General features: G+C 47.7%; 1 protein-coding gene across 14 annotated transcripts in view; it reads left to right on the top strand.

Moving 5' to 3' along the window:
• Positions 1-12882, top strand: part of wipi2 (WD repeat domain, phosphoinositide interacting 2) — a 55764-nt gene that overhangs the window by 21737 nt on the left and 21145 nt on the right. For all 14 annotated transcript variants that reach the window (XR_008755925.1, XR_008755928.1, XR_008755926.1 and 11 more), the window contains exons 5-8: positions 3153-3250; positions 3417-3509; positions 7782-7852; positions 8031-8138. Coding sequence is in view for 1 of the 14 variants with exons in the window: in XM_055896358.1 (XP_055752333.1) it covers positions 3153-3250; positions 3417-3509; positions 7782-7852; positions 8031-8138 (370 nt within the window). In the remaining 13 variants the exon portion in view is untranslated. The remainder of the gene's footprint in view (positions 1-3152; positions 3251-3416; positions 3510-7781; positions 7853-8030; positions 8139-12882) is intronic.

Raw genomic sequence — 12882 nt, 5'->3', positions numbered from 1 at the left:
AACTGTGTGTTCTCTCTCCAGGGTTGTGTTCTCTCTCCTCCTGTAATAACCGTGTGTTCTCTCCCCAGGGTTGTGTTCTCTCTCCTCCTGTAATAACTGTGTGTTCTCTCCCCAGGGTTGTGTTCTCTCTCCTCCTGTAATAACTGTGTGTTCTCTCCCCAGGGTTGTGTTCTCTCTCCTCCTGTAATAACTGTGTGTTCTCTCCCCAGGGTTGTGTTCTCTCTCCTCCTGTAATAACTGTGTCTTCTCTCCCCAGGGTTGTGTTCTCTCTCTCCTCCTGTAATAACTGTGTCTTCTCTCCCCAGGGTTGTGTTCTCTCCTCCTGTATTAACCGTGTCTTCTCTCCCCAGGGTTGTGTTCTCTCTCCTCCTGTAATAACTGTGTCTTCTCTCCCCAGGGTTGTGTTCTCTCTCCTCCTGTAATAACTGTGTCTTCTCTCCCCAGGGTTGTGTTCTCTCCCCTCCTGTAATAACTGTGTGTTCTCTCCCCAGGGTTGTGTTCTCTCCCCTCCTGTAATAACTGTGTGTTCTCTCCCCAGGGTTGTGTTCTCTCTCCTCCTGTAATAACTGTGTGTTCTCTCCCCAGGGTTGTGTTCTCTCTCCTCCTGTATTAACTGTGTCTTCTCTCCCCAGGGTTGTGTTCTCTCTCCTCCTGTAATAACTGTGTGTTCTCTCCCCAGGGTTGTGTTCTCTCCTCCTGTAATAACCGTGTGTTCTCTCCCCAGGGTTGTGTTCTCTCTCCTCCTGTAATAACCGTGTGTTCTCTCCCCAGGGTTGTGTTCTCTCTCCTCCTGTAATAACTGTGTGTTCTCTCCCCAGGGTTGTGTTCTCTCTCCTCCTGTAATAACCGTGTGTTCTCTCCCCAGGGTTGTGTTCTCTCTCCTCCTGTATTAACTGTGTGTTCTCTCCACAGGGTTGTGTTCTCTCTCCTCCTGTATTAACTGTGTGTTCTCTCCACAGGGTTGTGTTCTCTCTCCTCCTGTAATAACTGTATGTTCTCTCCCCAGGGTTGTGTTCTCTCTCCTCCTGTAATAACTGTGTGTTCTCTCCCCAGGGTTGTGTTCTCTCTCCTCCTGTAATAACCATGTGTTCTCTCCACAGGGTTGTGTTCTCTCTCCTCCTGTAATAACTGTGTGTTCTCTCCCCAGGGTTGTGTTCTCTCTCCTCCTGTAATAACCGTGTCTTCTCTCCCCAGGGTTGTGTTCTCTCTCCTCCTGTAATAACCATGTGTTCTCTCCACAGGGTTGTGTTCTCTCTCCTCCTGTAATAACCGTGTGTTCTCTCCCCAGGGTTGTGTTCTCTCTCCTCCTGTAATAACTGTGTGTTCTCTCCCCAGGGTTGTGTTCTCTCTCCTCCTGTAATAACTGTGTGTTCTCTCCCCAGGGTTGTGTTCTCTCTCCTCCTGTAATAACCGTGTGTTCTCTCTCCTCCTGTAATAACCGTGTGTTCTCTCTCCTCCTGTAATAACTGTGTGTTCTCTCCCCAGGGTTGTGTTCTCTCTCCTCCTGTAATAACTGTGTGTTCTCTCTCCAGGGTTGTGTTCTCTCTCCTCCTGTAATAACTGTGTGTTCTCTCTCCAGGGTTGTGTTCTCTCTCCTCCTGTAATAACTGTGTGTTCTCTCTCCAGGGTTGTGTTCTCTCTCCTCCTGTAATAACTGTGTGTTCTCTCTCCAGGGTTGTGTTCTCTCTCCTCCTGTAATAACTGTGTGTTCTCTCCCCAGGGTTGTGTTCTCTCTCCTCCTGTAATAACTGTGTGTTCTCTCCCCAGGGTTGTGTTCTCTCCCCTCCTGTAATAACTGTGTGTTCTCTCCCCAGGGTTGTGTTCTCTCTCCTCCTGTAATAACCGTGTGTTCTCTCCCCAGGGTTGTGTTCTCTCTCCTCCTGTAATAACTGTGTGTTCTCTCTCCTCCTGTAATAACTGTGTGTTCTCTCCCCAGGGTTGTGTTCTCTCTCCTCCTGTAATAACTGTGTGTTCTCTCTCCAGGGTTGTGTTCTCTCTCCTCCTGTAATAACTGTGTGTTCTCTCTCCAGGGTTGTGTTCTCTCTCCTCCTGTAATAACTGTGTGTTCTCTCCCCAGGGTTGTGTTCTCTCTCCTCCTGTATTAACTGTGTGTTCTCTCCCCAGGGTTGTGTTCTCTCCTCCTGTAATAACCGTGTGTTCTCTCCCCAGGGTTGTGTTCTCTCCTCCTGTAATAACTGTGTGTTCTCTCCCCAGGGTTGTGTTCTCTCCCCTCCTGTAATAACTGTGTGTTCTCTCCCCAGGGTTGTGTTCTCTCTCCTCCTGTAATAACTGTGTGTTCTCTCCCCAGGGTTGTGTTCTCTCTCCTCCTGTAATAACCGTGTGTTCTCTCCCCAGGGTTGTGTTCTCTCTCCTCCTGTAATAACCGTGTCTTCTCTCCCCAGGGTTGTGTTCTCTCTCCTCCTGTAATAACTGTGTGTTCTCTCCCCAGGGTTGTGTTCTCTCCCCTCCTGTAATAACTGTGTGTTCTCTCCCCAGGGTTGTGTTCTCTCTCCTCCTGTAATAACCGTGTGTTCTCTCCCCAGGGTTGTGTTCTCTCTCCTCCTGTAATAACTGTGTGTTCTCTCCCCAGGGTTGTGTTCTCTCCTCCTGTAATAACCGTGTGTTCTCTCCCCAGGGTTGTGTTCTCTCTCCTCCTGTATTAACTGTGTGTTCTCTCCCCAGGGTTGTGTTCTCTCTCCTCCTGTAATAACCGTGTCTTCTCTCCCCAGGGTTGTGTTCTCTCTCCTCCTGTAATAACTGTGTGTTCTCTCCCCAGGGTTGTGTTCTCTCTCCTCCTGTAATAACCGTGTCTTCTCTCCCCAGGGTTGTGTTCTCTCTCCTCCTGTAATAACTGTGTGTTCTCTCCCCAGGGTTGTGTTCTCTCTCCTCCTGTAATAACCGTGTCTTCTCTCCCCAGGGTTGTGTTCTCTCTCCTCCTGTATTAACTGTGTGTTCTCTCCCCAGGGTTGTGTTCTCTCTCCTCCTGTATTAACTGTGTGTTCTCTCCCCAGGGTTGTGTTCTCTCTCCTCCTGTATTAACTGTGTGTTCTCTCCCCAGGGTTGTGTTCTCTCTCCTCCTGTAATAACTGTGTGTTCTCTCCCCAGGGTTGTGTTCTCTCTCCTCCTGTAATAACTGTGTGTTCTCTCCCCAGGGTTGTGTTCTCTCTCCATCAGTAATGATAACTGCTACCTGGCCTACCCCGGCAGTGCTACAATAGGAGAGGTCCAGGTGTTCGACACAGTCAACCTGGTACGACACACACACACACACACACACATTCAAGATGGCTAGCTCTACTACACACTGAAGTGTGCTGTTTTTCAGTCTCTGTGTGTTTAACTGTGTCTCCAGAGGGCAGCCATCATGATCCCAGCCCATGACAGTTCAGTCTCTGTGTGTTTAACTGTGTCTCCAGAGAGCAGCCAACATGATCCCAGCCCATGACAGTCCATTAGCAGCTCTGGTGTTTGATGCTAGCGGAACCAAACTGGCCACAGCCTCGGAGAAGGTGGGACACATTAAACTGTTACACTGACCTACTGAGGTGGTGTCAGCCGGTCCCTCTGCTGTGACCCTTAACCCCGACCCTTAACCCTGACCCTTAACCCTGAACCTTAACCCTGACCCTTAACCCTGAACCTTACCATAGAGAGACTATTCTCTATCCATCTCTATGGTCCTGACCCTTAACCCTGACCCTTAACCCTGAACCTTACCATAGAGAGACTATTCTCTATCCATCTCTATGGTCCTGACCCTTAACCCTGACCCTTAACCCTGACCCTTAACCCTCACCCTTACCGTAGAGATACTATTCTCTATCCACCTCTATGGCCCCGACCCTTAACCCTGACCCTTAACCCTGACCCTTACCATAGAGATACTATTCTCTATCCACCTCTATGGCCCCGACCCTTAACCCTGACCCTTAACCCTGACCCTTACCATAGAGATACTATTCTCTATCCATCTCTATGACCCTGACCCTTAACCCTGACCCTTAACCCTGGCCCTTACCATAGAGATACTATTCTATATCCATCTCTATGGCCCCGACCCTTAACCCTGACCCTTACCATAGAGATACTATTCTCTATCCACCTCTATGGCCCTGACCCTTAACCCCGACCCTTAACCCTGACCCTTACCATAGAGATACTATTCTATATCCATCTCTATAACCCCGACCCTTAACCCTGACCCTTAACCCTGACCCTTAACCCTGACCCTTACCATAGAGATACTATTCTCTATCCATCTCTATGGTCCTGACCCTTAACCCTGACCCTTAACCCTGACCCTTAACCCCGACCCTTAACCCCGACCCTTAACCCCGACCCTTAACCCTGACCCTTAACCCTCACCGTAGAGATACTATTCTCTATCCACCTCTATGGCTCCGACCCTTAACCCTGACCCTTAACCCTGACCCTTACCATAGAGATACTATTCTCTATCCATCTCTATGACCCTGACCCTTAACCCCGACCCTTAACCCTGGCCCTTACCATAGAGATACTATTCTATATCCATCTCTATGGCCCCGACCCTTAACCCTGACCCTTACCATAGAGATACTATTCTCTATCCATCTCTATGGCCCTGACCCTTAACCCTGACCCTTAACCCTGACCCTTAACCCTGACCCTTAACCCCGACCCTTAACCCCGACCCTTAACCCTGACCCTTAACCCTCACCCTTACCGTAGAGATACTATTCTCTATCCATCTCTATGGCCCTGACCCTTAACCCTGACCCTTACCATAGAGATACTATTCTCTATCCATCTCTATGGCCCTGACCCTTAACCCTGACCCTTAACCCTGACCCTTAACCCCGACCCTTAACCCCGACCCTTAACCCCGACCCTTAACCCTGACCCTTAACCTCGACCCTTAACCCTGACCCTTAACCCCGACCCTTACCATAGAGATACTATTCTCTATCCATCTCTATGGTCCTGACCCTTAACCCCGACCCTTAACCCTCACCCTTAACCCTGACCCTTAACCCTCACCCTTAACCCTCACCCTTAACCCTCACCCTTAACCCTGACCCTTAACCCTGACCCTTAACCCTGACCCTTAACCCTCACCCTTAACCCTGACCCTTAACCCTGACCGTTACCATAGAGATACTATTCTCTATCCATCTCTATGGCCCTGACCCTTAACCCTGACCCTTAACCCTGACCGTTACCATAGAGATACTATTCTCTATCCACCTCTATGGCCCTGACCCTTAACCCTGACCCTTAACCCTGACCCTTAACCCTGACCCTTAACCCCGACCCTTAACCCCGACCCTTAACCCTGACCCTTACCATAGAGATACTATTCTCTATCCATCTCTATGACCCTGACCCTTAACCCTGACCCTTAACCCTGACCCTTACCATAGAGATACTATTCTATATCCATCTCTATAACCCCGACCCTTAACCCCGACCCTTAACCCCGACCCTTAACCCTGACCCTTACCATAGAGATACTATTCTCTATCCATCTCTATGGCCCTGACCCTTAACCCTGACCCTTAACCCTGACCGTTACCATAGAGATACTATTCTCTATCCACCTCTATGGCCCTGACCCTTAACCCTGACCCTTAACCCTGACCCTTAACCCCGACCCTTAACCCTGACCCTTACCATAGAGATACTATTCTCTATCCATCTCTATGACCCTGACCCTTAACCCTGACCCTTAACCCTGACCCTTAACCCTGACCCTTCCATGGTAGCAGGTCTGATGGGTATCAACAGTGTAATGGTGGACCTGCTGAAAGTGTGTGTGTTGTAACCTCGCTGTATCAGGGGTCAGCTATCCTGTGTGTAATGTAACCTCTGTATCAGGGGTCAGCTATCCTGTGTGTTGTAACCTCGCTGTATCAGGGGTCAGCTATCCTGTGTGTAATGTAACCTCTCTGTATCAGGGGTCAGCTATCCTGTGTGTTGTAACCTCGCTGTATCCGGGGTCAGCTATCCTGTGTGTAATGTAACCTCTCTGTATCAGGGGTCAGCTATCCTGTGTGTAATGAAACCTCGCTGAATCAGGGGTCAGCTATCCTGTGTGTAATGTAACCTCGCTGTATCAGGGGTCAGCTATCCTGTGTGTAATGTAACCTCTCTGTATCAGGGGTCAGCTATCCTGTGTGTAATGTAACCTCGCTGTATCAGGGGTCAGCTATCCTGTGTGTAATGAAACCTCGCTGTATCAGGGGTCAGCTATCCTGTGTGTAATGTAACCTCGCTGTATCAGGGGTCAGCTATCCTGTGTGTAATGTAACCTCGCTGTATCAGGGGTCAGCTATCCTGTGTGTAATGTAACCTCGCTGTATCAGGGGTCAGCTATCCTGTGTGTAATGTAACCTCGCTGTATCAGGGGTCAGCTATCCTGTGTGTAATGTAACCTCGCTGTATCAGGGGTCAGCTATCCTGTGTGTAATGTAACCTCGCTGTATCAGGGGTCAGCTATCCTGTGTGTAATGTAACCTCGCTGTATCAGGGGTCAGCTATCCTGTGTGTAATGTAACCTCGCTGTATCAGGGGTCAGCTATCCTGTGTGTAATGTAACCTCTCTGTATCAGGGGTCAGCTATCCTGTGTGTGTTGTAACCTCGCTGTATCAGGGGTCAGCTATCCTGTGTGTAATGAAACCTCGCTGTATCAGGGGTCAGCTATCCTGTGTGTAATGTAACCTCGCTGTATCAGGGGGAAGCTATCCTGTGTGTAATGTAACCTCTCTGTATCAGGGGTCAGCTATCCTGTGTGTGTTGTAACCTCGCTGTATCAGGGGTCAGCTATCCTGTGTGTAATGAAACCTCGCTGTATCAGGGGTCAGCTATCCTGTGTGTAATGAAACCTCTCTGTATCAGGGGTCAGCTATCCTGTGTGTAATGAAACCTCGCTGTATCAGGGGTCAGCTATCCTGTGTGTAATGTAACCTCGCTGTATCAGGGGTCAGCTATCCTGTGTGTTGTAACCTCGCTGTATCAGGGGTCAGCTATCCTGTGTGTAATGTAACCTCGCTGTATCAGGGGTCAGCTATCCTGTGTGTAATGAAACCTCGCTGTATCAGGGGTCAGCTATCCTGTGTGTAATGAAACCTCGCTGTATCAGGGGTCAGCTATCCTGTGTGTAATGTAACCTCGCTGTATCAGGGGTCAGCTATCCTGTGTGTTGTAACCTCTGTATCAGGGGTCAGCTATCCTGTGTGTAATGTAACCTCGCTGTATCAGGGGTCAGCTATCCTGTGTGTAATGTAACCTCGCTGTATCAGGGGTCAGCTATCCTGTGTGTTGTAACCTCTGTATCAGGGGTCAGCTATCCTGTGTGTAATGAAACCTCTGTATCAGGGGTCAGCTATCCTGTGTGTTGTAACCTCTGTATCAGGGGTCAGCTATCCTGTGTGTTGTAACCTCTGTATCAGGGGTCAGCTATCCTGTGTGTAATGTAACCTCGCTGTATCAGGGGTCAGCTATCCTGTGTGTAATGTAACCTCGCTGTATCAGGGGTCAGCTATCCTGTGTGTTGTAACCTCTGTATCAGGGGTCAGCTATCCTGTGTGTAATGAAACCTCTGTATCAGGGGTCAGCTATCCTGTGTGTTGTAACCTCTGTATCAGGGGTCAGCTATCCTGTGTGTTGTAACCTCTGTATCAGGGGTCAGCTATCCTGTGTGTTGTAACCTCTGTATCAGGGGTCAGCTATCCTGTGTGTTGTAACCTCTGTATCAGGGGTCAGCTATCCTGTGTGTAATGAAACCGGTGTGTTCTGATAGGGTACGGTGATTCGTGTGTTCTCCATCCCTGAGGGACAGAAACTGTTTGAGTTCCGTCGAGGAGTCAAAAGGTAGGACTTAATCTTCTCCCTCCTTCGTCTTCTCCCTCCTTCGTCTTCTCCCTCCTTCGTCTTCTTCATTCCACTCTATATAGTAATATGTGTTTAATAGTGGACAATATTCAATGAGCTACATCTGAGTTCAGTCTGACACACTGTGTGTGTGTGTGTGTGTGTGTGTGTGTGTTAGGTGTGTGTCTATCTGTTCCCTGGCCTTTAGTATGGAAGGCCTCTACCTATCAGCATCCAGTAACACAGAGACGGTCCACATCTTCAAACTAGAGACGCAGAAAGAGAAGTAAGTACCTCCCCCACATGGCTGCATTAGTCTGGTTGTAGATGTCCTGTATTATAAGATGGTGTGTAGACCAGCAGAGGAGACGTTGTCCTGTATTATAACATGGTGTGTAGACCAGCAGAGGAGACGTTGTCCTGTATTATAACATGGTGTGTAGACCAGCAGAGGAGACGTTGTCCTGTATTATAACATGGTGTGTAGACCAGCAGAGGAGATGTTGTCCTGTATTATAACATGGTGTGTAGACCAGCAGAGGAGACGTTGTCCTGTATTATAACATGGTGTGTAGACCAGCAGAGGAGACGTTGTCCTGTATTATGACATGGTGTGTAGACCAGCAGAGGAGACGGTGATGTTGTCCTGTATTATAACATGGTGTGTAGACCAGCAGAGGAGATGTTGTCCTGTATTATAACATGGTGTGTAGACCAGCAGAGGAGACGTTGTCCTGTATTATGACATGGTGTGTAGACCAGCAGAGGAGACGTTGTCCTGTATTATAACATGGTGTGTAGACCAGCAGAGGAGACGTTGTCCTGTATTATAACATGGTGTGTAGACCAGCAGAGGAGACGTTGTCCTGTATTATAACATGGTGTGTAGACCAGCAGAGGAGACGTTGTCCTGTATTATAACATGGTGTGTAGACCAGCAGAGGAGACGTTGTCCTGTATTATAACATGGTGTGTAGACCAGCAGAGGAGACGGTGATGTTGTCCTGTATTATAACATGGTGTGTAGACCAGCAGAGGAGACGTTGTCCTGTATTATAACATGGTGTGTAGACCAGCAGAGGAGACGTTGTCCTGTATTATAACATGGTGTGTAGACCAGCAGAGGAGACGTTGTCCTGTATTATAACATGGTGTGTAGACCAGCAGAGGAGACGTTGTCCTGTATTATAACATGGTGTGTAGACCAGCAGAGGAGACGTTGTCCTGTATTATAACATGGTGTGTAGACCAGCAGAGGAGACGTTGTCCTGTATTATAACATGGTGTGTAGACCAGCAGAGGCGATGTTGTCCTGTATTATAACATGGTGTGTAGACCAGCAGAGGAGACGTTGTCCTGTATTATAACATGGTGTGTAGACCAGCAGAGGAGACGTTGTCCTGTATTATAACATGGTGTGTAGACCAGCAGAGGAGACGTTTTCCTGTATTATAACATGGTGTGTAGACCAGCAGAGGAGACGTTGTCCTGTATTATAACATGGTGTGTAGACCAGCAGAGGAGACGTTGTCCTGTATTATAACATGGTGTGTAGACCAGCAGAGGAGACGTTGTCCTGTATTATAACATGGTGTGTAGACCAGCAGAGGAGACGTTGTCCTGTATTATAACATGGTGTGTAGACCAGCAGAGGAGACGTTGTCCTGTATTATAACATGGTGTGTAGACCAGCAGAGGAGACGTTGTCCTGTATTATAACATGGTGTGTAGACCAGCAGAGGAGACGTTGTCCTGTATTATAACATGGTGTGTAGACCAGCAGAGGAGACGTTGTCCTGTATTATAACATGGTGTGTAGACCAGCAGAGGAGACGTTGTCCTGTATTATAACATGGTGTGTAGACCAGCAGAGGAGATGTTGTCCTGTATTATAACATGGTGTGTAGACCAGCAGAGGAGACGTTGTCCTGTATTATAACATGGTGTGTAGACCAGCAGAGGAGACGGAGACGTTGTCCTGTATTATAACATGGTGTGTAGACCAGCAGAGGAGACGTTGTCCTGTATTATAACATGGTGTGTAGACCAGCAGAGGAGACGTTGTCCTGTATTATAACATGGTGTGTAGACCAGCAGAGGAGACGTTGTCCTGTATTATAACATGGTGTGTAGACCAGCAGAGGAGACGTTGTCCTGTATTATAACATGGTGTGTAGACCAGCAGAGGAGACGTTGTCCTGTATTATAACATGGTGTGTAGACCAGCAGAGGAGATGTTGTCCTGTATTATAACATGGTGTGTAGACCAGCAGAGGAGACGTTGTCCTGTATTATAACATGGTGTGTAGACCAGCAGAGGAGATGTTGTCCTGTATTATAACATGGTGTGTAGACCAGCAGAGGAGACGTTGTCCTGTATTATAACATGGTGTGTAGACCAGCAGAGGAGACGTTGTCCTGTATTATAACATGGTGTGTAGACCAGCAGAGGAGACGTTGTCCTGTATTATAACATGGTGTGTAGACCAGCAGAGGAGACGTTGTCCTGTATTATAACATGGTGTGTAGACCAGCAGAGGAGACGTTGTCCTGTATTATAACATGGTGTGTAGACCAGCAGAGGAGACGTTGTCCTGTATTATAACATGGTGTGTAGACCAGCAGAGGAGACGTTGTCCTGTATTATAACATGGTGTGTAGACCAGCAGAGGAGACGTTGTCCTGTATTATAACATGGTGTGTAGACCAGCAGAGGAGATGTTGTCCTGTATTATAACATGGTGTGTAGACCAGCAGAGGAGACGTTGTCCTGTATTATAACATGGTGTGTAGACCAGCAGAGGAGACGGAGACGTTGTCCTGTATTATAACATGGTGTGTAGACCAGCAGAGGAGACGGTGATGTTGTCCTGTATTATAACATGGTGTGTAGACCAGCAGAGGAGACGTTGTCCTGTATTATAACATGGTGTGTAGACCAGCAGAGGAGACGTTGTCCTGTATTATAACATGGTGTGTAGACCAGCAGAGGAGACGGTGATGTTGTCCTGTATTATAACATGGTGTGTAGACCAGCAGAGGAGACGTTGTCCTGTATTATAACATGGTGTGTAGACCAGCAGAGGAGACGTTGTCCTGTATTATAACATGGTGTGTAGACCAGCAGAGGAGACGTTGTCCTGTATTATAACATGGTGTGTAGACCAGCAGAGGAGACGTTGTCCTGTATTATAACATGGTGTGTAGACCAGCAGAGGAGACGTTGTCCTGTATTATAACATGGTGTGTAGACCAGCAGAGGAGACGGAGACGTTGTCCTGTATTATAACATGGTGTGTAGACCAGCAGAGGAGACGTTGTCCTGTATTATAACATGGTGTGTAGACCAGCAGAGGAGACGTTGTCCTGTATTATAACATGGTGTGTAGACCAGCAGAGGAGACGTTGTCCTGTATTATAACATGGTGTGTAGACCAGCAGAGGAGACGTTGTCCTGTATTATAACATGGTGTGTAGACCAGCAGAGGAGACGTTGTCCTGTATTATAACATGGTGTGTAGACCAGCAGAGGAGACGTTGTCCTGTATTATAACATGGTGTGTAGACCAGCAGAGGAGACGTTGTCCTGTATTATAACATGGTGTGTAGACCAGCAGAGGAGACGTTGTCCTGTATTATAACATGGTGTGTAGACCAGCAGAGGAGACGTTGTCCTGTATTATAACATGGTGTGTAGACCAGCAGAGGAGACGTTGTCCTGTATTATGACATGGTGTGTAGACCAGCAGAGGAGACGGTGATGTTGTCCTGTATTATAACATGGTGTGTAGACCAGCAGAGGAGATGTTGTCCTGTATTATAACATGGTGTGTAGACCAGCAGAGGAGACGTTGTCCTGTATTATGACATGGTGTGTAGACCAGCAGAGGAGACGTTGTCCTGTATTATAACATGGTGTGTAGACCAGCAGAGGAGACGTTGTCCTGTATTATAACATGGTGTGTAGACCAGCAGAGGAGACGTTGTCCTGTATTATAACATGGTGTGTAGACCAGCAGAGGAGACGTTGTCCTGTATTATAACATGGTGTGTAGACCAGCAGAGGAGACGTTGTCCTGTATTATAACATGGTGTGTAGACCAGCAGAGGAGACGGTGATGTTGTCCTGTATTATAACATGGTGTGTAGACCAGCAGAGGAGACGTTGTCCTGTATTATAACATGGTGTGTAGACCAGCAGAGGAGACGTTGTCCTGTATTATAACATGGTGTGTAGACCAGCAGAGGAGACGTTGTCCTGTATTATAACATGGTGTGTAGACCAGCAGAGGAGACGTTGTCCTGTATTATAACATGGTGTGTAGACCAGCAGAGGAGACGTTGTCCTGTATTATAACATGGTGTGTAGACCAGCAGAGGAGACGTTGTCCTGTATTATAACATGGTGTGTAGACCAGCAGAGGCGATGTTGTCCTGTATTATAACATGGTGTGTAGACCAGCAGAGGAGACGTTGTCCTGTATTATAACATGGTGTGTAGACCAGCAGAGGAGACGTTGTCCTGTATTATAACATGGTGTGTAGACCAGCAGAGGAGACGTTTTCCTGTATTATAACATGGTGTGTAGACCAGCAGAGGAGACGTTGTCCTGTATTATAACATGGTGTGTAGACCAGCAGAGGAGACGTTGTCCTGTATTATAACATGGTGTGTAGACCAGCAGAGGAGACGTTGTCCTGTATTATAACATGGTGTGTAGACCAGCAGAGGAGACGTTGTCCTGTATTATAACATGGTGTGTAGACCAGCAGAGGAGACGTTGTCCTGTATTATAACATGGTGTGTAGACCAGCAGAGGAGACGTTGTCCTGTATTATAACATGGTGTGTAGACCAGCAGAGGAGACGTTGTCCTGTATTATAACATGGTGTGTAGACCAGCAGAGGAGACGTTGTCCTGTATTATAACATGGTGTGTAGACCAGCAGAGGAGACGTTGTCCTGTATTATAACATGGTGTGTAGACCAGCAGAGGAGATGTTGTCCTGTATTATAACATGGTGTGTAGA

The sequence above is a fragment of the Salvelinus fontinalis genome, chromosome 2 (assembly GCF_029448725.1).
Source record: "Salvelinus fontinalis isolate EN_2023a chromosome 2, ASM2944872v1, whole genome shotgun sequence".
Lineage (NCBI taxonomy): Eukaryota > Metazoa > Chordata > Actinopteri > Salmoniformes > Salmonidae > Salvelinus > Salvelinus fontinalis.
The sequence above is the reverse complement of the archived record's forward strand: the minus strand, read 5'-3'. Positions and strand labels throughout refer to the sequence as shown.